The sequence below is a fragment of the Phacochoerus africanus genome, chromosome 15 (assembly GCF_016906955.1).
Source record: "Phacochoerus africanus isolate WHEZ1 chromosome 15, ROS_Pafr_v1, whole genome shotgun sequence".
NCBI classification, from domain to species: Eukaryota; Metazoa; Chordata; class Mammalia; order Artiodactyla; family Suidae; genus Phacochoerus; species Phacochoerus africanus.
In genome coordinates, this window is record NC_062558.1 from 113,205,894 (window position 1) to 113,231,124 (window position 25,231).

At 44.3% G+C, this 25,231-nt stretch overlaps 1 protein-coding gene across 3 annotated transcripts in view; it reads right to left on the reverse strand.

Annotated features, from left to right (window-relative positions):
- Nucleotides 1-2,044: 2,044 nt before the first annotated feature.
- ARMH3 (armadillo like helical domain containing 3) overlaps nucleotides 2,045-25,231 on the reverse strand; it is a 194,417-nt gene continuing 171,230 nt past the window's right edge. For all 3 annotated transcript variants that reach the window (XM_047759736.1, XM_047759734.1, XM_047759735.1), the window contains 2 exons: nucleotides 5,414-5,530; nucleotides 2,045-2,916 (listed from right to left, as the gene is read on the reverse strand). In XM_047759736.1, coding sequence (XP_047615692.1) covers nucleotides 2,824-2,916; nucleotides 5,414-5,530 — 210 coding nt within the window. In that variant the 3' untranslated portion in view covers nucleotides 2,045-2,823. The remainder of the gene's footprint in view (nucleotides 2,917-5,413; nucleotides 5,531-25,231) is intronic.

Below are 25,231 nucleotides of genomic sequence, written 5' to 3' on the forward strand. Positions count from 1 at the left end.
CCCCCTCCCCTTAAATTAGCTCCTTTTCTGAAGCTGGGGCTAACCTAGAGCTGGGCCATCTCTTGCTCTCAGGAATAGCTACTGAATGACTGAGGATGCTTTTTTTTTTTTGTCTGAACTTTCCTGGAATGCTTCCTGAGTTCCTAGCCCACAAGCTCCCTAGGACTGCAGGGGGCAAAGCCTAATACATCTGCAGAGTATGGTGGCAGTGTCCCAGGTAATCCTGCCTGCCCAATGGCTCCTCTGGAGGAGTGACCTGTTGAGACAGAAAGCTTCAGCTAAAGTGACCCCAGCACATTTAATCTCTTCAATTGGATTAATTTCCAAGCCCTTGATTCAATTAACTCAGCAGGAATTGTGGTTAGAGTTCAGACAGAAGCGGGGGACTAGCCACTGAAGGAAGGATTTTCTTGGGGAGCAATGCCCTGCTCGTGGCTCTCCCTTGACTCTGGAGGGTCCCCCACAGACCTGGCAGGGACAGTGGGGCATGGAAGGAGCATGGGGTTGAGTTCGAGGAAAGGATGGGACTCCTGTTCGGAGTTCTCAGAACAGGTGTATGTAAATGTGCCAAGAGATGGGCCTTTAAAATGGAGGGCAAGGGGTGCTTTGCCTGTTGCCTCATGCCCTGGCTCTACCCATATTCACCTTACAGGGAAGGCTGGCAGGAATCCAGAAGGGCCCCAGACAGGCTGGCTGGCCTCCTCAACACCAAATTTGGAGGTAAAGGGATTCTCTCTTCCTTTCTTCCACCCAAAAGGCAAGGGAGGCTACAACTTCTGAACTGAACTGGCTTCCACTAGGACCAGGAGATGCAGGAACAGAGTTTATAAGGGGTTCCCTAGCCAGATGAGACCAGCATCTGGGACATCACTTAACTCCGTCGTTGAGAAAGGAGTTCCGAGATTAAGGGAGAAAGAAAAGACACTAAAAAGACTGTCCCATACAAATCAATTTTTAATAATTTCAATTTGCCATCAGCTTCCAGCTCCTGCTCCTCTGGAGTTTATCACTGTGGAAAACACTAAATGCCTCAGGCTGAACTATTCATCTAGTGATCAGAGATGACCCAGCCCCTGATCTCTTAAGAATCTACAACTATATTGGGAGTTCCCATTGTGGCTCAGTGGAAATGAACCTGACTAGTATTGATGAGGATGTGGGTTCAATCCCTGGCCTTGCTCAGTGGGTTAATGATCCAGCGTTGCAGCAAGTTGCAGCGTAGGTTGCAGACCCAGCTCGGATCCCACGTTGCTGGGGCTGTGGTCTAGGCCAGCAGCTGCAGCTCCGACTCAACCCCTAGCCCAGGAACTTCCACATGCCACCGGTGTATCCCTAAAAAGGAAAAAAAAAAAAACAAAAAAACCCCCAAAAACTACAACTATACATGGCAACACATTGGTGGTTTCTCTGAATTAGTACATGACTGCTCAATGTTGGAGCCAGAACTCTGGTTCTCAGGAAGGGAACCCAAATCCCAAAAAGATATGAAGCCAACTGGAATAGCAGCCTGGGAGGTCCTAGACCTGCTTTTACCACTGGATTCCTACACTTACTCCCAGATTCTTTTTGTGCTGTTAGCTCCCTGCCATGCTGAGGGCTTTAGAAAGTGCTTTAGAAAGGAGGATCTCAGAGCAGCAGCTACTGGGAAGGTAGCCGGGGGGCAGAGAAGGCCGACAGTGGCAGTTCTGAGGGGGCAGTCCAGGAGAGGAATTACAGGCCAACTTCCCAAAGGTCAGGAGACTTGCTTATGGCTCCACTCAGAACATGGGGAGACAGCACGGCCTCTCGTACCCGATGCTCATCTGGCCTATTTCAAAGCCTGGCCTCAGCAAGTTCTCTCCCTTCCAGGCACCAGACCACAGCAGGAACAGATTCCTCCCAGAGGAAATTCTCAGGCAGGCTGGATGTAAACAACAGCCGGGTGAGGGGGTGGAACACGTGGAGGGGAGCTCAGCAGAGGCAGAAGAGGCTCCCAGAGGAGGGGGTGGCTAAGGAGGTGGAGGAGCTGCTGGAAAGGGAACCAGCAAAGTAGGCACCTGAGGGCTCCAGAAAACCTGTCAATGTTTATTTCACACACACACCCTAAAGACAATTTAAACCAGATTGAAAATGAAAAGCTAAGGTTGTCACCCTGTAGTGAAGATGAGTCAATGGGCTGGAAGGCAGGGGAAAGCTAACAGGTATTCCTGGTGCCAAGAATCAAATCCAGAAAGTGGCGGCCAGACTGTAGACCAATGGGCAGATTCTAATCTCCAGTATCCCAGAGGAGTAGGCTCTAGAATTAGAAAACAGAAAAAAGGTATCCCATTCTTACCCCACCCTAAGCCTAAGCAAAGGGTCCTAATGACTGGATGAAGTGCCAGCGGGGGCAGGAGACACAGATTTCAAGCCCAGCTCCCTCCAGAATCAAAGGAAGAAGAATTGGCTTCACCTACATCTGAGAGTCTGTTTTCAGAAGCCTAGGAGAGCCACTGATCCCCCGGGTATGGGCATCACTCTAAGGCTTACCCCCAAAGCTCCTGGAAATTAGCCAGTAGCCACAACTTGTCATCTCATTTGGAAATGTGAGGGGTTGCCCAGGGAGCCCACCGTGGAAGTCCCCACATTTCTGAAAGTATCTCCCTGTGCCCACCCATCCCCTCCCCGAATAAGATTATTCTTGGCTTGCCCATCCTGGCCCCTGCTGTCCAAGCTCCACTGAAGTGCGGCCTTTACCAAGAGAACTCGGTATCTGTGTTTTTCTCCAACCACTCCCCTCACCCCCCTCCAGCCCAGGAGCCTCATGGGTAAGGGTAGTCAGTGGCTGTTCCGGCATCTGCGGCCTCAGGAGATAGTGGAGAACTCCTTGAGCAGGACTTCCTGGCTGAGTGTGTGGAAGGCCAGGTTCCTCCGGACGTTGGTGCTAATGGATCGAACCTGGGAAAGGGTGAGGGAAGGTGGGAGGGCACAGGCAGAGAGAAAACAGGAAAGAGTCCATTACAAACAGGAGAGGGCAGTGCCTGAAGCACAAGGCCAAGGTGCAGTGCTAGAAGTTTCTCTCTTAGGAAATGAACCCTTAATAGCTATCATCCCTGCAGGTAAATGAGCAAACAGTCCCATGATAGTGGGAGGAAAAGAGAGGCTGAGGGATGTGAGAAGAGTGTCTGAGCACCTGAAGAGGTCGAAACAAGCACAGACGCGGAAGGAGAGCTGAGGCCAGGCCTTTGCCCTTGCCTTGGCCAGGCAGAAGCGAGACTGATTTGGTCAGCGGTCTGATGGAGGAAGAGAGATGGAGGCCAGAGGACTCATGCTCTGGAGCTACCTCTCTTCAGATGTGTTTTGAGTTTCCTCAATTTCTTCTGTATCTCTCTACTTTTCTTTTTTGTTGTTTTTTTTTGTCTTTTTTTTTTTGCTCTTTCTTGGGCCACTCCCGCAGCATATGGAGGTTCCCAGGCTAGGGGTCGAATCGGAGCTGTAGCCACTGGCCTACACCAGAGCCACAGCAACACGGGATCTGAGCAGCGTCTGCGACCTACACCACAGCTCACGGCAACGCCAGATCATTAACCCAATGAGCAAGGGCAGGGACCGAACCTGCATCCTCATGGTTCCTAGTCGGATTCGTTAACCACTGCGCCACGACGGGAACTCCTCTCTCTACTTTTCCAGGTTGGAAAGAATATTTGGAGATGCAGCCCTCGTCTGGCATGGATGGCCGGAGTATGATCCAAGGAAGCCAATGGCCAGGCTCAGGTCACATGGCCGGTGAGTCCCAGTCAGAGCAGGACCCAAGTTCCTCAACTCCGGGTCCAGGACTCTCCACTCCACAAAGATGCCGCCCCACTTCACAAGAGAGTCTGGCTGTAGCCTTGTTGTTTCCCCACTGCTCACCTTACACGCTTTCCACCCACAGACCAAGAACCTGGCAGGAAGTTGCGCCTGTGTCAGCAGGGGCAAAGGCCTATGGGAAAGGAGTCAGAGGGCCAAACTTCCTGCTCTGGGTGGCTTCTAAGAGGAAGCTAGCAGACTCCGGAAGGACTTTCATTCATGGGAAATAGATGTGATCGTCGAATGAGAGACAAAGCAGGGGAGGAAGGAGAAAAAAAATGTGTATTCTGCCCGAGGCCCGAAAGTCCAGGGAGCATTTCTTCACAATTTCTGCTTTGCTATGGGAAACTTAAATGAAGTTGTCGGGCAGGAAGCAGAGGAAAGGGCCGCATGGCAAACAGCAGGCAGCTCAAGCTCATTAGCTCCAAACCTGACCAGACCCTCTTTGCTCCCCTGTGCCAGAGGTACAGATATGAGGAGAACTGAGTAGGGTGGGGCTAGTGCCAAAAGCCTCAAGACAGCTGCCCAAACTCTCTCCTCCACAACCCCTGTCATCTCTCAATAATTTACTCTCTTTGTTAAGACCTGACTGCAGAAGTCCCCCCCCATCAATGAAGACTTGACCACCGCCTCGTAAAAATACTCTACTCTGCCATCTCCTTACACTGATGGGTGCCCTGTTCCCAGCGAACTCACCCCAGAGCCCAAAATTCCAGGAATCCCACATCAGGATCAGAGTTGGACTATGTTTAGCGCAAAACAGATTATATCTAAAACCCAGCAGCTTCATCCTGGACTGGGCATGGGTAAGCAAAAGCTGGGCTGATGCAAGTTCTGCCTCAGCAATGAGGTCTGAGGACGCGGCAGTAGATAGAGGCTTGTCCTGGTGTCAGCCCCCAGGCAGGAGAATCATGCACCACCAGGCAGGTGGAGTGGCAGGAACACAAGACGGAGCTTTTCCCGAGAGCAGCTTCTGAGCACAGGGCAGGAAAGGGACCGCCAACAGGGAGAGCCCAGCTCTGTGGAGATGCTGACTGGAAGGTGGAGTAGGAGTCAGAGCAAATGTCTGCAGGCTCCAAGTGGCCAGAGGAGGGGGCTGTAGGAAGCTGAGGGGCTGGAAAGTGGGAGTGGGGGCAGGGAGTGAAGACTGGAGAACTGGATTGGAAGGGCACTCAGACGAGGATCAAGTTAGGAATTTAGGAAGAAGTGATTATATAAGGAAGAGAAGAATCAATACTCTCATCAGTTACTCTGAGGACAGGATAAGGAGTAATGAGCCGGAGCTGCCACTGCGAACACACGTCAAATCTGGGCCCAGTTGGAGCTGTGCAAGGGTGGTCTCCATGGCTGCAGAGGAGAGGTGAGCACAGCTGCCTCAGGTTTCTCACCCTTCCCACCCGTACGAGTACCCTGGGGAATATCTTCTCTCACTGCCTGGTCCTTCCTGGACTGCTTTGGGAGAGAAGTTGCAAACTCACTCCCAGCAGGGCCTTCCAGTCTTACTTCATCAGCTTTTGCCCACCTGCAATGGGCACAGTGCAGAACCCGGCAGCTGGGAAAGGGCATCGAAGACACACAGGCAGGGGCGAAGGTGGGGCACACTCACCAGCTCTTTGAAGAAGGCAGCTTCCTTGTGCTGCTCGGAGTAGCGCTCATACTGGTCCAGGCCATCCTGCAGCTTCAGTGTGAGCGTGTCATAGTTGGCTCGTACTACCTCTAGCACCTGGGAAGTCAAGGGCCAGGCGGGTCTTAGGCCATGTGAACCTCAGGTCATTTGGCCCCCATGCTCCACCTGTTGCCCTCCTGGGCTGGATGCAGTCTGGGACAATCCCTCTAGGAGACCTTGCTCACTGCTTATCGCCCTGAAAGAAGCCTGGCTACAGGGAGTGATTCCTCAGTTTCTGGACTACTTTCTGATCTCTTACATTCCCTGTCTTTCCTGACCAGTCCAGCCTGGTCACCAAAGCTGTTTACTCTGGGCATGGTAAAGGAGCAGGAGAAGAGGTGACAGAACAGTGAGTTTCTGAGACCCCCATAGGGGGGCTGATACCATAGATACGTTCTTAGCCTTATCTACCAGCTTTCTCTGGCTAGGCTGTCACGGGTGCTGAGTAAGGCTTTGCCAATGTCTCCTTACTTTTCCCTTTCTGGGAACCATTTTTTTCTTCAGTCCCGGGATGTTCCTCAGCACCATCTGCCACTTGTTTTCATCGCTCAGTGCCAACTCTGTCTTCCCATCCATTGCCTGGATGGAACTTTTGGGCATCTCGCCTTGGAGTGCAGGGTACACTTTCTAGACTAAGCTAGAGCTTATCTCATCCTCTTTTGTTCTGATGAGGACCCCCCACCCCACGCCTCTGCTTTTGGATCTCTAGGGTTCCCGAAAGAAAGGATGACCAAAGCCAGTGCTGATGACTTCAGCTCATGAATCAAAAGCAAGGACAATTAGTTACATCCTGAATATTCAGAAGTGATCTAGCCCAGCCCCCTGCAATAAAAGCTATTTTGGATATGTCTTATGAATTATTAGCAAGACGAGACTAGTATTTAGAGAATGTAGTACTATCTTACCAGCTTGAAGATAATTATATTTTCGTTATGCAATGACTGCTTACATCAGAAAATGTAGATCTACTCCATCAAGTTACAAGAAGTAGGTTGGGCAGAAAGGAGAGACCAGGAGAGGGAATAATCACTCTTTCTGGTAATCTGGGTGACAGTTGTTTTGCAGCTTGACCTGACCTGGCATGGAAGTCTATGATGTCACAGAGAGCTCTCAGTTCAGCAGGGAGTCTTGGGAGGAGGGAGCGTGATAAAAAGGCTTAGCTCTGACAGAAAATAGGGGTGAACGGAATAAGCTAGAGTCAAGACTCTCCAGAGGGACTGAGGATGGACTCCTGAGGGGTACATAGGTTCCTCTGGGCTGTTGCTTCATCAATTCAGTCTTGGGCCACGCAGACTTCACCTGGGGACAAAAACTTCTGCCTGCCAAGAATTCCTAAGGAGGGAGTGGGGATGAAGAGCACAGGTTTGTGTCCCTGAGTTTGATGGGGGTCGGGGTGGGGGGAGGCTGGGGGACAGCTAGGTCAAAGGTCTGGTCCAGCTTTAGGCTCCTTCTCTCCAGACACGCCACTTCTCAAGGTCACTGTGTTAAACCATGTCCCACAGATCCCAGTACAGGCTGGCTCCTCTGCTTCTAATTCTATTTGTCAGCTCTGTCAACAGGAGGACCAGCACCCAGTAAGGCCAATCACCCATGAGGTTATCTGGTCCTTTCACGCACGTGGGCCACGCTCATGGCTGGAGTATCTACAGCCAAGGTCTTGACTCAGAAATGAATGGCTCATGCCCAGAAAAAGGCTAGATGGAATGAGCCCTCAGGAACAAGGCAGAACAAAATAATACATGCTTTTCCAAACTCTGAACTCTGGGCCGCCTCAGCAATGGCTATGACCAAGTAATCTGGACTCAGCCTTTCCTAAGGGGTGTCGGGTGCCAAAAGACAAAGACCATGCTAAAGCCAATTTGTGAGAAGAAGGAAGAGCACATCAAAAGATGTTACATCCTTAGAGTCTCAGGTAAGGCTGCCTTGATCACCCGGGCTTTCTCTCCTTTTGCCAGGGCAAGTGGAAGTGCTAAGATATTGCTCAGAACAGGGATTTTTCCTTTCCCAGTTAAGTTGGTTTTTGATGGAAGAGCATAGTTCAGTTTCTTGCAGGGAGGTGAACAGAGAGAAGGCCCCTGAACTATTAACTCCCCGGAAAGAAACCAGAGGCCTGGCTGGTTTTAGTGCATGATCCTAGCTCTCCTGTTGTCCAGACACTGCCAAGAGTCACTTTCTCCTTCCTTGGCCAGCCCCTGCCATCTCCTGCCCATAGCACTTCTCTTAAGTTTTCAAAAGAAACATTCTATGCTCAGGTCTGGGTCCCAGCCCATTTGGAACTTCAGAGCACTAGGGATACTCTCCTGGTCTGGGACTTTGCTTTCTGTAGCTACAGACTTTAGGAACATGTCCCATTTGAGCCTCACACTCAACAGTGGCCTGGAACACGGCAAGGGTAGTACTTAGAGGCAATTTCCCGGAGCCCTTGTGCCTACAGGTGATAGGCTTTACCATAATTTGCAGCCTCAGTTTCTGGTTTCCTGGCAACTTCAAAAGCCCCTTCCTGGGGGACATCCCTCCCTAATCCATCAAGTAACTGTCTATACCCTAGCACAGCCCATTTTCTTTCACCAGTTGCTGGGCTTGTGAGCTTCCTGGAACCATGTCCACCAACCTCAGTTCAACACAGCTCTAAAGACAGTAAGTCACCTACCAGCCACATGCTCTCTAAGGAGTCCTTACACCCCCACCTATGATGCTCAGTGCACAGGAACCTGGGTCCTGGCAAAAGGCCTGAGAGAGAACTGAACCGGGAGTCCCACTCTTACTGTGGGATTTCAGGCAATCACCTAACCTCTCTGAATTTCAGCCCTTCTCTCTCTAAGATGGAACTTGATTAACTCACCTTCTGAAAATGCCGTGGGAATAAAAGCTTTGAGTTCCTAAAAGTAACATACAAGTGATGAAAACATCATCCCAATGACCACACAGCTACTTGGAGAGTTCCTGGACTCGAGACTGTCTCCACAGTCCAGGAAATATCTACCCGTTTCAAACTGCCCCAAAGATCTTATGTGCATAAAGGATTCTTCCCACAAAGAAACAGCTTCTGGATTTAAGTGGAGGACACAAATGACCTCAGTTTCAAAGATCTCATGCCCTCTTCTTTGCCTTGAAACACTCTGCCTCAGGTGAGGGGAGAATAAACTGGGGAGGAAGGGGACTTAAACCCCTCCCCTGAGGTCTCGGGAGGAGAAAGGCCTGACATAGGCTTTGAGGTCAGAGAGACCTGAATTGGCCCCACACTGACCACTAGTTAGCTATGTAAACTTATACACATTACTTAATTTCTTTGAGCCTCAGTTTTCTTATTTGTAAAATAGGGGTAACATTATCCACCTCATAGGGCTGATGTGAGGATGAAATGAGATGATTGTCCAATGCCTGGCACATTAAGAACAGTCAATAAATGGTTACTAATTTTATGATGAACGTATCTGTTTGGTGAAAACAGGAATTTGGTAGTTCTGCTTATCCCCAGATAGTTCTAACCATAAACCAGAAGCTAGTCTTACACATCTTTATTTGGCCTCTGGCATGAGTGAAAAGTAAACTTAATTTCTTTACTCAATACAAGAGCAGGTTTCCCATAATGACCCCACTGTCCTGAGTGTAATTGGCAATGCATCATTCAGAAGTTAGAGAATGCCCAGTGCCCGCTGCTACCCTTAACAATCTTGGTAGTTCAGGGGGATACAGGTCATACTAAAGAAAAGCTGAGCAAAAAGGCCTATAGAGGCCTGGCCTTGCATGACACAGGTTGTAAGACTCTAGGCCACATCAGGAAGGAATGCTATCCCAGTGCACAAAGTTAGTCCAAAATTGCTGATGAGGTTTCAAACACACACACACCCTTCCCCTAGCACATAATAAACATTCTCCAAAGACTATTCAACAGCCTGTGCTCCATTTTTTTTTCTTTTAAAAAAGACCTTTAGAAGTGAGAAATAATTTCTAGCCTGAAGATAGCAGCGAAAGAGAACCACCAAGCTGGAAAAGTTCCAGGCAATGGCTATCCAATTTTGATGTTGGCGGGCTTTGCCTTGTGCCTGAAAACCGCTTGGTCTCAAATTTCTGTTGGACTGAATTCCCAGCAGATGGAGAATGAGAGGACAAATAAGTAATAGGATGTGATTGACAGCAAACTTGTGTCCATTACCTTCTTCTCAATTTGAACTGACATCTACAGTATATGACCTATTTGGGGAGAGTATGTAAGTCTGACACTAGCCCACTCCCAGCCAGGGTTGCAGGCATGGCCTTCCCTAGAGGCCAGGCTGTCAAATGAGGATGAAACCACAAGATACCAGCCAAGAAACCTACTGAAATTTACAGAATGGAAAATACATATGGAATCTCTCAAGTGTGCAGTGGATATATAATGGTAAGAAGTTATGGAATCAGAGAAGCCTGGGTTCAAATCTTGGCACCATAATTTACCAGTTATATGACTTGTTTGAGCTTTAGTTTATCTGTAAAATAGTCATCATAATATTTTCTTATACTGTGAAGACAAGTGATAACATATAAAATAAACATCAAAATATAAATGACAGGATCTAGCAAATAGAAGACTTCAAATGAATAAACACTATTGAAATGGGAACAAAGAAAAAAATGGAAAAAGCATGATCTGTGGAGGGCTCGGAAGGCAACCTGGTGAAGGCCTGATCAGATGTTTGAGCTTTTTTTTTTTTTTTTTGCTTTTGCTTTTTAGGGCCGCACATGTGGCAACTCTCTGGCTAGGGGTCAAATTGGAGCTGCAGCTGCTGGCCTAGGCCACAGCCACAGAAATGAGGGATCCAAGCTGCATCTGAGACCTCTACCACAGCTCACAGCATCACTGGATCCTTAACCACTGAGCGAGGCCAGGGATTGAACCCACGTCCTCATAGATACTAGTCGGGTTCATTTCCACTGAGCCACAATAGGAATTCCAGATGTTTGGGCTTTAATGACTACCAGGACACCTGAGGGTTCCAGGGCTTGTCAGTTTTCATCAATAGTAGCTAAAAACTCCGTTGACAGCATTAACTACTGACCAAATTTCAGAGACCACTACAAATTCATTATCAGCAAAATCCGGTTTTGTTTGCTATTTTAATTACTTAGAAGTTTGAAATTCAAAGGTCTTTAGTTTTTTTTTTTTTTTTTGCCACACCTGCAGAATACAGAAGTTCCTGGGCCAGGGAGCAAATCCAAGCTGCAGCTGTGACCTACACTGCAGCTTTGGCAACGCTGGATCCTTAACTCACTGTACCACAGCAGGAACTCCAAAGTTCTTTAATTTTTAATTGGGCTTCTTTGGCCACAGCTACCAGATGGTTTCTAGGCTTGAGGTGGGAGTGTTAAAAGAATTCAGTGAATTCCTTCTACGAGGAATACTTAAAGGCCAATTTTCCATTCTTCCAAAGAGGCTGTAACTACTCTATTCCCACTTTCATGCACTCTGCTTTAACCTTGCTGAACTCCTAATCATAGAAAAAATTAATCTCTGGATGGTTTGAAACAGATAAAGTAGGTAAAAGGAGGGAAAAGATGAAGGCTTTTTAGAGGATTTTCATGATAATCTCTACCAATTTCTCCACTGGACTCTGGCCATTTGCTCTATTTTATTTTTTTTATTTTTTTATTTTTTTGGTCTTTTTTGTCTTTTTTTTTTGTTGTTGTTGTTGTTGTTGTTGCTATTTCTTGGGCCGCTCCCGCGGCATATGGAGGTTCCCAGGCTAGGGGTTGAATCGGAGCTGTAGCCACCGGCCTACGCCAGAGCCCCAGCAACGCGGGATCCGAGCCGTGTCTGCAACCTACACCACAGCTCACGGCAACGCCAGATCGTTAACCCACTGCATTTGCTCTATTTTAGATGTTTATTCACTGGTTAGAGAATATGATTTTTCAGTCCCCTTTCTTCTACAAAGCAATAAAGGACAGTCCGAATGATCAAGCTTTGAAACCACAAATAAGAGCAACACCTTGGAATTCCTGTTGTGGCTCAAAGGTAATGAATCCGACTAGTATCCATGAAGACACGGGTTCGATCCATGGCCTCGCTCAGTGGATTAAGGATCCAGTGTTGCCATGACCTGAGGTTTAGGTTGCAGATGTGGCATGGATCCCATGTTGCTGTGGCTGTGGTGCAGGCCAGCAGCTGTAGTGCCAATTTGATACCTAGCCTGGGAACTTCCATATGCCACATGTGTGGCCCTAAAAAGCCAAAAATAAAAAAATTTTAAAAATAAAGCAAAACCAGGCATAAGCCTGGACATTGCCATTACTTCTCTGTCCCATCAGTCAGAGGGAGCTGACTGGGAACTGCTTATTTTACAAGCTTAATAATGGAGAACTAATGAAAGAGTCAGGTCAATGGCAAGCTACTGAGAAATGAAGTCCATCCCTCACAATGTTCCGAACTTGGAACAAACCTATCCTGGTGCTTACAGAACAAAGAAGGTCTGAAAAACAGGTTTGCTCTCCATGCTGCCCCTCTAAACTATTCATTGCTCCAGCAATAATGGCTTATTTCTAAAAAATACAATGCTGAGCACAGAGTAGGCCTTCAGCAATGGTCAGTGGCAAATGATCTGCTAGATGGGAGAGGAAGTCCAAATAGCTACAGGCTGTTTTTCTAGCAAATGTAAACTGAGGCCTCTCTCTCATCATCCATGGAGAACAACATAACAAGTGAAATATACCATTTCTCAGCCAGGAAGGCTGGAGCCTTTTTCCTCCTACTACCCAGTAAACATCCTTAAACTCAAAGGAAGATATCCTTTCCTATAAAAATGAGAATGACCTTTTCAGAGCATTGCCTAACCTCCTTTTCTGGATTTGCAATAGGGTTGAAAGGCTCTATAAACATTGGCAAGAGAATGAAGAGAAATTGGAGGTGTGACCTACCATTTTTTTCTAAAAGGACCTAATCAAACTTCCCGCTTTTCCAGAACTAGTTATATGTTTCCCAGTGAGGAACAAATCTCTTTTCTCCTAGAAGCAATAAAGGTCTCTCCCTAACCCTGCAATCCCATCAGTCCAAGGACAGACTCTCAGTGATATCCTCATAATTAAGATAAGTAGTGGTCAGGGTCTGAACAGCTCCTAAGGGGAATTCTGATGGTAGAGAAGCAAAAAGCCAATTTTTCCTCCATAAACCATATTTGTTCTTCCAAATTCAGGACTAGTTAAAGTTAAACAAGAAGCACTGTAAAGATGTTCTCCAAAAAAAGACCTTGGTGGGTCACAGTCTGGATCTAGTAGTGTGCCTGGGCCCCAAAAAAGTCTCAACCAATAGCTAGTAAGATTCAAAATGACATGGAGGGGAGTTCCCATCGTGGCGCAGTGGTTAACGAATCCGACTAGGAATCATGAGGTTGCGGGTTCGGTCCCTGCCCTTGCTCAGTGGGTTAACGATCCGGCGTTGCCGTGAGCTGTGGTGTAGGTTGCAGACGCGGCTCGGATCCCGAGTTGCTGGGGCTCTGGCGTAGGCCGGTGGCTACAGCTCCAATTCAACCCCTAGCCTGGGAACCTCCATATGCCGCGGGAGCGGCCCAAGAAATAGCAGCAACAATAACAACAACAACAACAACAACAACAACAACAAAAGACAAAAGACAAAATGACATGGAGTTCCCACCACGGTGCAGCAGAAATGAATCCATGAACCACGAGGTTGCGGGTTCAATCCCTGGCCTTGATCAGTGGGTTAAGGATCTGGTGTTGCCATGACCTGTGGTGTAGGTTGCAGAGATGGCTTGGATCTGGCGTTGCTATGGCTGTGGCGTAGGCCAGCAGCTGTAGCTTGCATTAGACTCCTAGCCTGGGAACCTCCATATGCCACGGGTGCAGCCATAAAAGGACAACCCCCCCCCCCAAAAAAAAGCATTTAAAATAACTTAGGAATAAGGCTCTCAGGCCAGTCTGCCTGGACTTGCCCTAGCTCTACCACTTCCTAGCAGCAGGGTGGAGCTGGGTGAGTAACAGGCCTTCTCCTGAGAAAACAAACGTGATACTACTACTGATTTCCTCACTGGATTTGTGTCACAGCTGGATCTCAGCACCCTGAAGGAAGGGACCCGGTGTTATATAATAGATTTTCCACAATGCTTAACACAGTCCTAAGGAACAGTAAACATTCAACATACTTGTGGACATATTTAGTAACATTCAGACCCAACCAAAAAGGAAAGGACTCCCCCCATCAAGGTCACACGGTAAGATTGGAGTTAGGTCCTTACAGTACACCCAGCACTGTTCTCAGCACTCTGACAGACTTCTAAAGCCCTCAGAGCCAAGTCCTGCCTGCAAGGAGCTAAAAGCAAAATAGGGAATCGAGATAAATCACCATGGTAGGGCACACCCACACATATAAGCACACATACAGTTGAGCCAGTAGGACTAAGTGTGGTTTGGATTCAGCTGTGTAACTGGCCAGTGACTGCACAGCCTGGTTGAAACAGTATCACACCTTTTGAGTCAGGGAAAATTAAGGAAGCCAAGGTCTCTTCTCTTGTGCCTATCACCTAATCCTACACAGCAAATTCAGACTGTAAAATTCACCACCAGTGTGCAGGGGCCCTGGGACAGCAGCCTTGGGAGGGCCATTTGCTTTGACAGGTCTGTGGCTCTGGCACTGACAGCTTAGGTTCCATTCATGGCCTGTTATCTGAAGGGTAAATTGTTCAGGTTCAGCCCAGACACTGAAAAAATAAGTCTTACACAAAAGATGAGCAAAAGGTTAAAACAGTGGTAAAGAATGTCACTTTACTCCCCCCACACAATCTACAGTCTCAATTTCTTAGAAATCAGGTTTGATCCATTCTAAAATGCCCTTCTGAGGTATGTTCAATTTAGCAATGAATATTTTTCTTTCTTTCTTTTTTCTTTTTTTTTTTTTTTTTTTTTTTTTTTTTGCTTTTTAAGGCCACACCGTGGCATATGGAGGTTCCCAGGCTAGGGGTCTAATCCAAGCTACAGCTGCTGGCCTACACCACAGCCACACAGCAACAACCAGATCCGAGCCTTGTCTGCGACCCACACCACAGCTCATGGCAATGCCGGATCCTTAACCCACTGAGCGAGGCCAGGGATCGAACCCATGGATTCCACTATGGATACTAGTCGGGCTCCTTATCACCAAGCCACAATGACAACTTCCTAGCAACGAATTTCAACTGCACAAATTCAGCTCAACTGTACAGTGCATTCATTAGATAGCTGTCCAAAACAATCTAAGCAGACATACAGAGTGATCTCTGAACAGCCAAATTCAAAGTCTTGCTGAGCTATTTTCAGCACTTGTTTACATCTCAGAAGACAAGAAGAAACAATAAGATTCCTGAACTCCAAGGTTAACTAGTACCCAGAGAAAATCTTTAGCTTCCTTCAGATGTTATCTATTTAACCTTCTCTTATTTAGGACATATGCTTGGTCCATGTTCAGAGGGACACAGCCTAAAAGAGGCATGGTGACCAAGCAGATAGTTAAATATCAGGACAAAATATCCGCCATCCAAGAGCTTCATGTTTCAATTCTTGCTGTTTTAAGAGAGTGGGGGATTGAGTATTTGTAAATGATCAATGTATGGCTGGGACCTGGGCCCAAGAATAGAAGGAAAAAAAAATGGGAAAAGAGAAGAGCAATCTTTTAGTGAATTATCTTAAAAAATACATGCTCACTATAACATAGCATTTCCAAATCCATTTAAGACTTTCCTCTGAAAAAAAGGGGAAGGAAAGATGAAAATGAAATAACTGAGAAAAGAGAAAGGAAGGAAGGAAGAGAAAGAAGTAAAATGAACAATATATCTGAATCGTTAATGCAAGGAAAGGTTCTTTGAAAAGTGTATGAAATTTAAAAAATTTAGCTGAGTAACTCAGGGTAACTAATATTTTAAAGCAGTTCAGGACTCCTACTTCCATTCATGATGACGTAACTGCAAACTGGGAAAGAAATAACTTTTTACACATTGTATAACAGACAATGCAGGACAGGAAATCTGAGGGAACGAAAACATAAGGTGAGCATGAAGACCTTACTGGGCTAAGAAGACAAGAGTTTGGAGAGGCAGAGGCGGCTGGCACCTGTGAGGCAGATTACCAAACAGGAGGGAGCTGGGCAAAGAAAAGAACTTCAGGAGATCCCGTCGTGGCTCAGTGGTTAACGAATCTGACTAGGAGCCATGAAGTTGCTGGTTCGATCCCTTGCTTCGCTCAGTGGGTTAAGGATCCAGCGTTGTCGTAAGCTGTGGTGTGGGTCGCAGCCATGGCTCGGATCCCACATTGCTGTGGCTGTGGCGTAGGCTGGTGTCTATAGCTCTGATTAGACCCCTAGCCTGGGAATCTCCATGTGCCGCAGGTGTGGCCATAGAAAAGACAAAAAGATTAAAAAAAAGAAAAGAAATTCAGAAATTTATGTAAGGTTCCCACTGAATCTGTTGTTGAATAATGAGAATTGCATGAGTAGGGTAAAACTCAACCAGTTTCTGTAAAATGAAAAATTCCCAGAGCTCACACAAGACTAGGAGGTATATAAATTTTGACCAACGAGAATGAAATATGTAAAACATTCAAAAAAGGTTCCAGAACAGTCATACTTTAGTAGTAGAACTAAACTAGCTCTAGAGTTAAAAGCTACTCTAAATCAACCTTAACAAAGATATGCCATGATGACTATAGTTAACACTGCTGTATGGTACATTTGGAAGCAGTTGAGAGAGTAAATCCCTGTGTTAGGGAACCATTAACCAAAACTGCCCACCTTGTCCAGGTGCAGTAACAACCGCTTGCATGAGTTGTCTCACAACAGGAGGTCCCAATAAGGAACATGGTATTGTTGCCTAGGAGGATTCAGGAGGGGCCAAGTGGAGGGAGGAGGCAACAGCCCACAATCTGTCCTGCCAACCTCCCAGAAGCCCTCACTCTGGAATCCATCTTGGTTGACAGATGAGTGCACCACCAGGAAGGATTCTGAATCAGACTAAATATGGACACAGGCAAGGTGATTAGCCAGAGCCAACCCAGAAAGCTAACTCTATTACCATAAACCTGAGACAGTGAGCCACATGACAGAGCAGTTTTCCTGGGCTCCCTTACCCTGCTACTCTTCCCAATAAAGTCTTTTGCTTCCAAGTGCCCCTTTCCAATAAAGTCTTTTTCTTTGTTAGTATGGGTGTCTCCTTGAACAATTCATTTCCAAGTATTAGATAAGAGCCCACTCTCAGGCCCTCAAAGGGGCCCCTTTTCTGATACCACCAAGAGTTCTCATCACAAGGAACTCTGCCCCCACCTCCTACATCTTTGTATGTATAGGAGATGGCTGATGTTAACTAAACTTACTGTGATAAACTTAAACAGTGCTATTTGTCAATGATATCTAAATAACACGGGAAAAAAAGATCACCACAAGAAAAAATAAGTATCAATAGGACATTGCTACTCCACAAATAATTTGCCTAAATTAAGTCTAAAAAAATACAGCACTCAACTACATAACATTCACAATACCCATTATCCAGTAAAAAATTATCAGACATATAAAAAAAATTATCAGACACGTCAAGAAGTTGGAAAATTTAACTCATAGCAAAGAAAAACAGCAGTCAATAGAAATAAACCCAGAAATGATAGAGATGATAGAATTAACAAGGACATTTAAAGAGCTATTATAAATATGCTGAAGTGTTTAAAGACAGCCATGAACATAATAAGGAACAAAATGGACGGTATAGGGCGTATCATAATAAAATTGCTGAAAATCAGTGCTAAAGAGAGAATATTAAAAGTAGCTGGGGATGGAGGGAAACACATTATGTACAGAGGAGCAAAGATAAAAATTCTCGTTTCTTGTCAGAAACTATGCAAGCCAGAAGACAATGGACTGATATCCGTGCCAAAAGAAAAAAATAGTGTTAACCTAGAATTCTATATCCAGCAAAAATATCCTTCAGAAATGAGGGTAAAATAAAGTCCTTCACAAACAATCTGAGAGAATGTGTTGTCAACAGTCTTGCACTACCTGAGATGTTAAAAGCTGCTCTTCTGGCAGAAGGAAAATAATATTATCTGGATCTATAAATAGGAATAAAGAATACTGGGAATGGTAAATACATAGGTAATACTTTTTATAGTATTTTAATAAATTTTAAGTATTTAAAAATTTTAATCAATTGTTAAATTTATACTTTACATAAATTTGAAAATAGGAAGAAAGACAATTGACTCATTAAAGCAAAAAATAATAACAATGTATTATGAAATTTTTAAGAATCCTAGAAGAAAAATGTATGACAACAGTAGTACAAAGAACAGGAGGGAGGACCAAATGGAAATATACTACTGTAAGGTTATTACACATTATATGAAGTTATATAATATATTTTGAAGGTATATACACTGTGATAAGAATGCATATCATAAAAGAGCAACCACTAAAATAATAAAATTGGGAGGTATAGCTAAGAAGTCAGTACTGGACATAAAAATGGAATCATAAAAAATACTCAGTTAATCCAAACAAAGGCAGAAAAAGATGTACAAAGAACAGATGGGAGAAAGAGGAGGGAAAAAAAAAAGCAAGATGGCTTTTAACTCAGCCATATTAATGAATAAATAAAATATGACGCTCCAATTAAAAGGCAGAGACTGTCAGACTGGATAAAAAAATCAAGACCTAACTACGGGCTGTCTAAAAGAAAGCACCTAAAATATGAAGATACAAGCAGGCTGAAAGTCAAAAGATGGGAAAAGATATGCCATATCAACACTAATTAAAAGAAAGTTGAATTGCTATATTAATAATCTGACAAAGAGACTTCAAAACAAGGAATACAGAGTGAAGTTTCATAAAAACAAAAATAAGCAAATGGGATCTAATTAAACTTAAAAGCTTTTGCATAGCAAAGGAAATCATAAACAAAATGAAAAAACAACCCAAGGAATGGGAAAAAATACTTGCAAACCATGTGACTAACAAGGGATTAATTTCCAAAATATACAAATAGCTCACACAGCTCAATATCAAAACAAACAACCCAATCAAAAAACAGACAGGAAGTTCCCTGGTGGTGCAGTGGGTTAAGGATCTGGCATTGTTGCCACAGCTGTAGTGCAGGCCACAACTGCAGTGCAGGTTCTATCCCTGGCCTGGGAACTTCCACATGCTGCAGGCTTGGCCAAAATAAAAAGGCAGAAGACCCAAATAGACATTTCTCCAAAGAAGACATACTGATGATCAACAGGCACATGAAAAGATGCTCAACACTGCTAATTATTAGAGAAATGCAAATCAAAACTACAATGAGGTATCACTTCACACGGTCAAAATGGCCACCATCAAAGTCTACAAACAGGAGTTCCCAAAATGTAACTGTAATGTATACATGTAAGGATAACCTGACCCCCTTGCTGTACAGTGGGAAAAAAAAAAAAATATATATATATAAACAAAAAAAACAAAAAAAAGAAAACAGGAGTTCCCTGGTAGCCTAGAGGGTTAAGGATCCAGCTCTGTCACTGCTGTGGCACGGGTCACTGCTGTGGCACAGGTTCGATCCCTGGCCTGGGAACTGACACATGTTGTGGGTGTACTGAAAAAAAAAAAAAAAAGTCTACAAATAATAAATGCTGGTGAGTGTGGGGGAAAGGGAACCCTCCTACTGTTGGAGGGAATGGAAACTGGTATGGTCACTATGGAAAACAGTATAGTGGTTCCTCAAAAAATTAAAAATAAGAGTTACCATAAGACCCAGCTACCCTATTCCTGGGCATATGTCCAGAAGAAACAAAAACTAATTCAAGAAGATATATGAAAAAAAAAAAAAAAGAGTTCCCTTCGTGGCTCAGTGTTTAATGAATCCGACTAGGAACCGTGAGGCTGCGGATTTGATCCCTGGCCTTGCTCAGTGGGTTGAAGATCCGGCTTTGCCATGAGCTGTGGTGTAGGTCGCAGACACGGCTCGGATCTAGCGTTGCTGTGGCTCTGGCATAGGCAGGCAGCAACAGCTCCAATTAGACCCCTAGCCTGGGAACTTCCATGTGCCTTGGGTGTGGCCCCAGAAAAGGCAAAAAGACCAAAAAAAAAAAATATATATATATAGCATAAATGAAGAGATAAAGAAGATGTGGTATATATATCTATATCTATACATATACAATGGAATACTACTCAGCCATAAAAATAATGAAATATGCCATTTGCAGCAACATTGATGGACCTTGAGATTATTATACTAAGTCAGATAAAGACGAACATCATATAACACTTATATGTAGAATCTAAAATATGGCCCAAATGAACTTTTATTTATTTATTTGTTTTTGCTTTTTAGGGCCACACCCGCAGCATATGGAAGTTCCTAGGCTAGGGGTTCCAATTGGAGCTGCAGCTGCCAGCCTACACCACAGCCACAGCATTGTGTGATCTGAGCAGTGTCTGCGACCTACACCACAGCTCATGGCAACGCTGGATCCTTAACCTACTGAGCAAGGCCAGGGATCAAACCCATATCCTCATGGATAATAATCAGATTCGTTTCTGCTGTAACACAATGGGAACTCCCAAATGCACTGATTTATAAAACATACATGGAGAACAAACTTATGGTTACCAAGGGGGAGATGTAGTGGGGGAGAGATACATTAAGAGTTTGGGATTAATAGATCCACACCACTAAATGTAAATAGGTTTGTTTTGTCTTGTTTGTTTGTTTGTTTTGCCATTTCTTGGACCGCTCCTGTGGCATATGGAGGTTCCCAGGATAGGTGTCTAATTGGAGCTGTAGCCACCAGCCTAAGCCACAGCCACAATGCCACATCCGAGCCGTGTCTGCAACCTACACCACAGCTCATGGCAACGCAGGATCCTCAACCCACTGAGCAAGGCCAGGTATCAAACTCTGCAACCTCATGGTTCCTAGTCGGATTCATTAACCATTGAGCCACGACAGGAAGTCCATAAATAGGTTAACAATAAGAACCTACTGTATAGCACAGGGAACTATATTCAATATCTGGAAATAACCTATAATGGAAAAGAATCTGTAGAAGGATACACACACACACACATTTATATGGATATATTTGAATCAATATGCTGTACATCTGAAAGATAATATTGTAAATCAACTATACCTCACTAAAAAAAAAGGAAAAAAAAAGGAAAATTTCATAATGATAAAGGGATCAGTTCATTAAGACCATTATTTTTTATTTTATTTTATTTTGCTTTTTAGGGCCACACCTGTGGCATATGGAGGTTCCCACTGGGGTTAAATCGGAGGAGTAGCTGCTGGCCTATACCACAGCCATAGCAACGCCAGAACCGAGCCACGTCTGTGACCTAACCACAGCTCATGGCAATGCCAGATCCTAAATCCACTGAGCGAGGCCAGGGATCGAACCCGCAACCTCATGGTTCCTAGTCAGATTTGTTTCTGCCGCACCACAATGGGAACTCCAAGACCATTTTTTTTTTTTTTTTTTTTAATGGCCACAGCTTCCGACCTATGCCACAGCTGCAGCAATGCTAAATATTTAACCCACTGTGCTGGGCTGGGGATTGAACCTGCACCTCTCCACCGACCTGGGCCACTGTAGTCGTATTCTTTTTTTTTTTTTTTTTTTTTTTTGGTCTTCTTGCCTTTTCTGGGGCCACTCCCATGACACATGGAGGTTCCCAGGCTAGGGGTCGAATTGGAGCTGTAGCTGCCGGCCTATGCCAGAGCCACAGCAACGAGGGATCCAAGCGGCATCTGCAACCTACACCGCAGCTCACGGCAATGCCAGATCCTTAACCCGCTGAACAAGGCTGGGGACCGAACCTGCAACCTCATGGTTCCTAGTCAGATTCGTTAACCACTGAGCCACGACAGGAGCTCCTGCAGTCGTATTCTTAACGCACTGTGCCACAGCAGTTCTTTTTGTTTGTGCACCAAATAGCAGAGCTTCAAAATTCAGAATGAAGCAAAACAGAAAGATATGAAACAAGAAATGGAAAAATCTACTCTAGCAGTTGTAGGTTTCAATGTTCTTCTCAGTAACTGATAGAATAAGTAGAGAGAAAATCAGTAAAGACAGATTTAAACCATGTTACTAGCCAACATGACTTAAAAGCGTTTATAGAAAATTCTACTCAACAATGGCAGAATGCATTAAAAATACACATAGAGGAGTTCCCGTCATGGCGCAATGGTTAACGAATCCGACTAGGAACCATGAGGTTCCGGGTTCGATCCCTGGCCTTGCTCGGTGGGCTAAGGATCCAGCGCTGCCATGAGCTGTGGTGTAGGTTGCAGATGCGGCTCGGATCCTGTGTTGCTGTGGCTCTGGCGTAGGCCGGCAGCTACAGCTCCGATTCGACCTCTTGCCTGGGAAGCTCCATATGCCGCAGGAGCAGCCTAAAAAAATGGCAAAAAGACAAAAAAACAAAAACAAAAAAAACCCACACACATAGAGGAGGTCCTGCTATGGTGCGTGGATTAAGAATTTGACTGCAGGGAGTTCCCATTGTGGCTAAGCAGGTTAAGAACTCGACTGGTATCCATGAGGATTTGGGTTTGACCCCTGGCCTTGCTCACTGAGTTAAGGATCTTGAGTTGCCACAAGCTGCAGTGTAGGTCACAGATGAGGCTTGGATGAGGTGTTGCCAGTGGCAATGGCATAGGCCAGCAGCTGCAGCTCTGATTTGACCTTAGCCTGGGAACTTCGACATGCTGCAGGTGTAGCTGTAAAAAGAAAAAAAAAAAAGCATCTGACTGCAGTGGCTTGGGTTGCTACAGAGGTGCAAGGTCGATCACTGGTCCTGCATAGTGGGTTAAAGGATCCGGTGTCGTCACAGCTGCAGCATAGGTCTCAGCTGTGGCTCAGATTTAATTCCCAGCCTGGGAATTTCCATATGCTGCAGGTGTGGCCATAACAAACAAAACAAAAACTAAAACAAAATGCATAGAAAACATTCAACATGACAGATCATATGCTGGACCATAAAACAAATCTCAATAAATTTAAAAGGATTAAAATCACATGGAATATACTTCATGTCTACCAGGGAATTAAATAAGAAATTAATAAAATTGGAGTTTCCTGGTGGCTTAGTGGTTAGAGTCAGTGTTATCACTGCTGTGCCTCGGGTTTGATCCCTGCCCCAGGAACTTCCGCATACCAAGAAAAGAAATTAATAAAAGTTTACCTGGAAAATCCCCAAATAATGGAAATGAAACAACACATTTCTAAGTATCACAAAAGAAATGAGAAAATATTTTGAACTGAATGAAAATGGAAACAGAGCATATCAAAATTCGTGGGATATTGCTAACACAGGGGAAATGTATCACACTATTTTACGCAGTTGACCTTTGAACAATATGGGGGTTAATCTACATACCATGTACCATGTAGTACTATAGTATTTACTAATGAAAAATATCCACGTATAGGAGTTCCTGTCGTGGCGCAGTGGTTAACGAATCCGACTAGGAACCATGAGGTTTCGGGTTCGATCCCTGGCCTCCCTCAGTGGGTTAAGGATCCAGCATTGCCATGAGCTGTGGTGTAGGTCGCAGACGTGGCTCGGATGCCTCATTGCTGTGGCTCTGGCGTAGGCCGGACTACAGCTCCGATTCAACCCCTGGGAACATCCATATGCCGTGGGAGTGGCCCTAGAAAGGGAAAAAAAAAAAAAAAAGAAAAACATCCACGTATAAATGGGCTCATTGGATTCAAACCTATGTTATTCAAGGGTCAACTGTAGTAGAAAAAAAAATAATTCAAACCAATGATCTAAGTTTTCACCTTAAGAAATTAGAAAAAGAAAAGCAAAGTAAACCAAATCAAACTGGAGGAAATAATAAAGTTAACCATTTAAATCTATGAAATAGAAAATACATAAAACTAAAAGCTGATTCTTTGAGCTATGGTGTAGGTCAAAGATGCGGCTCAGATCTCGAGTTGCTGTGGCTGTGGTGTAGGCCGGCAGCTACAGCCCCGATTTGACCCCTAGCCTGGGAACTTCTATATGTGGTGGGTATGGCCCTAAAAAAAGACAAATAAAACCTGATTCTTTTAAAATATTAATAAAATTGATAAACTTCTAGCCAGACTAATTAGAAACAAAGAAGATACACATTATCTATACCATGAATGAGAGAGAAGACATCATTATAAATCTTATTGGTGTTTAAAGAAAAAAAGGGAGTATTATGAATAATTTATGTCAATAAATCAACAACCTATATGAACGAATAACTTCCTTGAAGACACACAGCTAAAACTGGCTCAAGAAGTAGTAAACCTGATTATCTCTATATATTAAAGAAAATGAATAAAAAAGCTTCCTACAGAAGTAAAATGATACATGTAATTTACTTTGAAAAGCATAAAAAATAAGATGGACTGATGGAGATCCATTCTTTGGATCAGATACAGGTTTAAGTAGAGTAAAATGTAAATGACAGAATCTAGGTAGTGGTTATATCTGTATTCAACATAGCTTTTTTCAACTTTAGTGTATATCCGAAATTTTTCATAATAAAATGTTGAGTAAAAACTTCTCCCCACAAAGAAAATTTTAGGTCCAGATGCCTTTACTGGTGAATTCTATTAATTGTTAAGCAAGAACTAATACTAGGAGTTCCTGTCGTGGCTCAGTGGTTATTGAACCCAAGTGGCATCCATGAAGACATGGGTTCAATCCCTGCCCTTGCTCAGTGGTTTAAGGATCTGGTGTCGCCGTGAGTTGTGGTGTAGGTTGCAGATGCAGCTTGGGTCCCACATTGTTGTGGCTCTGGCATAGGCCGGCGGCTAAAGTTCAGATTGGAGGCCTAGCCTGGGGACCTCCATATGCTGTGGGTGCGGCCCTAAAAGACCTAAAAAAAAAAAAAAAAAAAAAGGACAAAAAACAACTAACACCAACCCTACACAAACTCTTTTTTAAAAATAGAGAAAAGAATACTCTCTTACTTATTTTATAAGGCAAGTTTACTCCAATACCAAAACCACACAAAGATATCACAAGAAAATTATAAATATCTCCCATAAACGCTGACATAAAAATAATCAACAAAATATTAGCAACTCAAATTCTGTAATATATAAAGTAAGTATTATATCATGGTCAAGAGGGTTATCCCAGGGATATAAAGTTGGATTAATATTTAAAAATCAGTCACCATATTAAGAAAATAAAAGAGAAAATTCCAGATGATCATCTCTGGTTTGGCTAAAGATTTATCAATTTTATTAATCTGTTTAAAGAATCAGCTTTTATTTTCATGCATTTTCTGTTGATTTTCTGTTTTCTTTTTCTTTTCTTTTTTTTTTTTTTTTTTGCTTTTTAGGGCCGCACCCAAGGCATATGGAAGTTCTCAGGCTAGGCATTGAATCAGAGCTAGAGGAGCTACAGCTGCAGGCCTACCACAGCCACAGTAATGTTAGACCCGAGCCTGGTCTGAGATCTATACCACAGCTCACGGCAACGCCAGATCCTTAACCCACTGTACCACAAGGGAAATCCTGTGCATATTTTTCAGTAGTAAATACTACAGTACTACCTGGTATATGGTAGTACATGGTATATGGTAGTACCATGGATGTCTCCAGAGAGCCAACTATAAGTTATATGCACAAAAAACACTGACAAAATTTAACATTCATTCATAATAAAAGCTCTCAGAAAACTCAAGATAGAAGGGAACTCTCTCAATCTAATAAAGGGAATCTATGAAAACTTACACCTAAAACATTACTTAATGATTAAAGACCAAATGCTTTCTC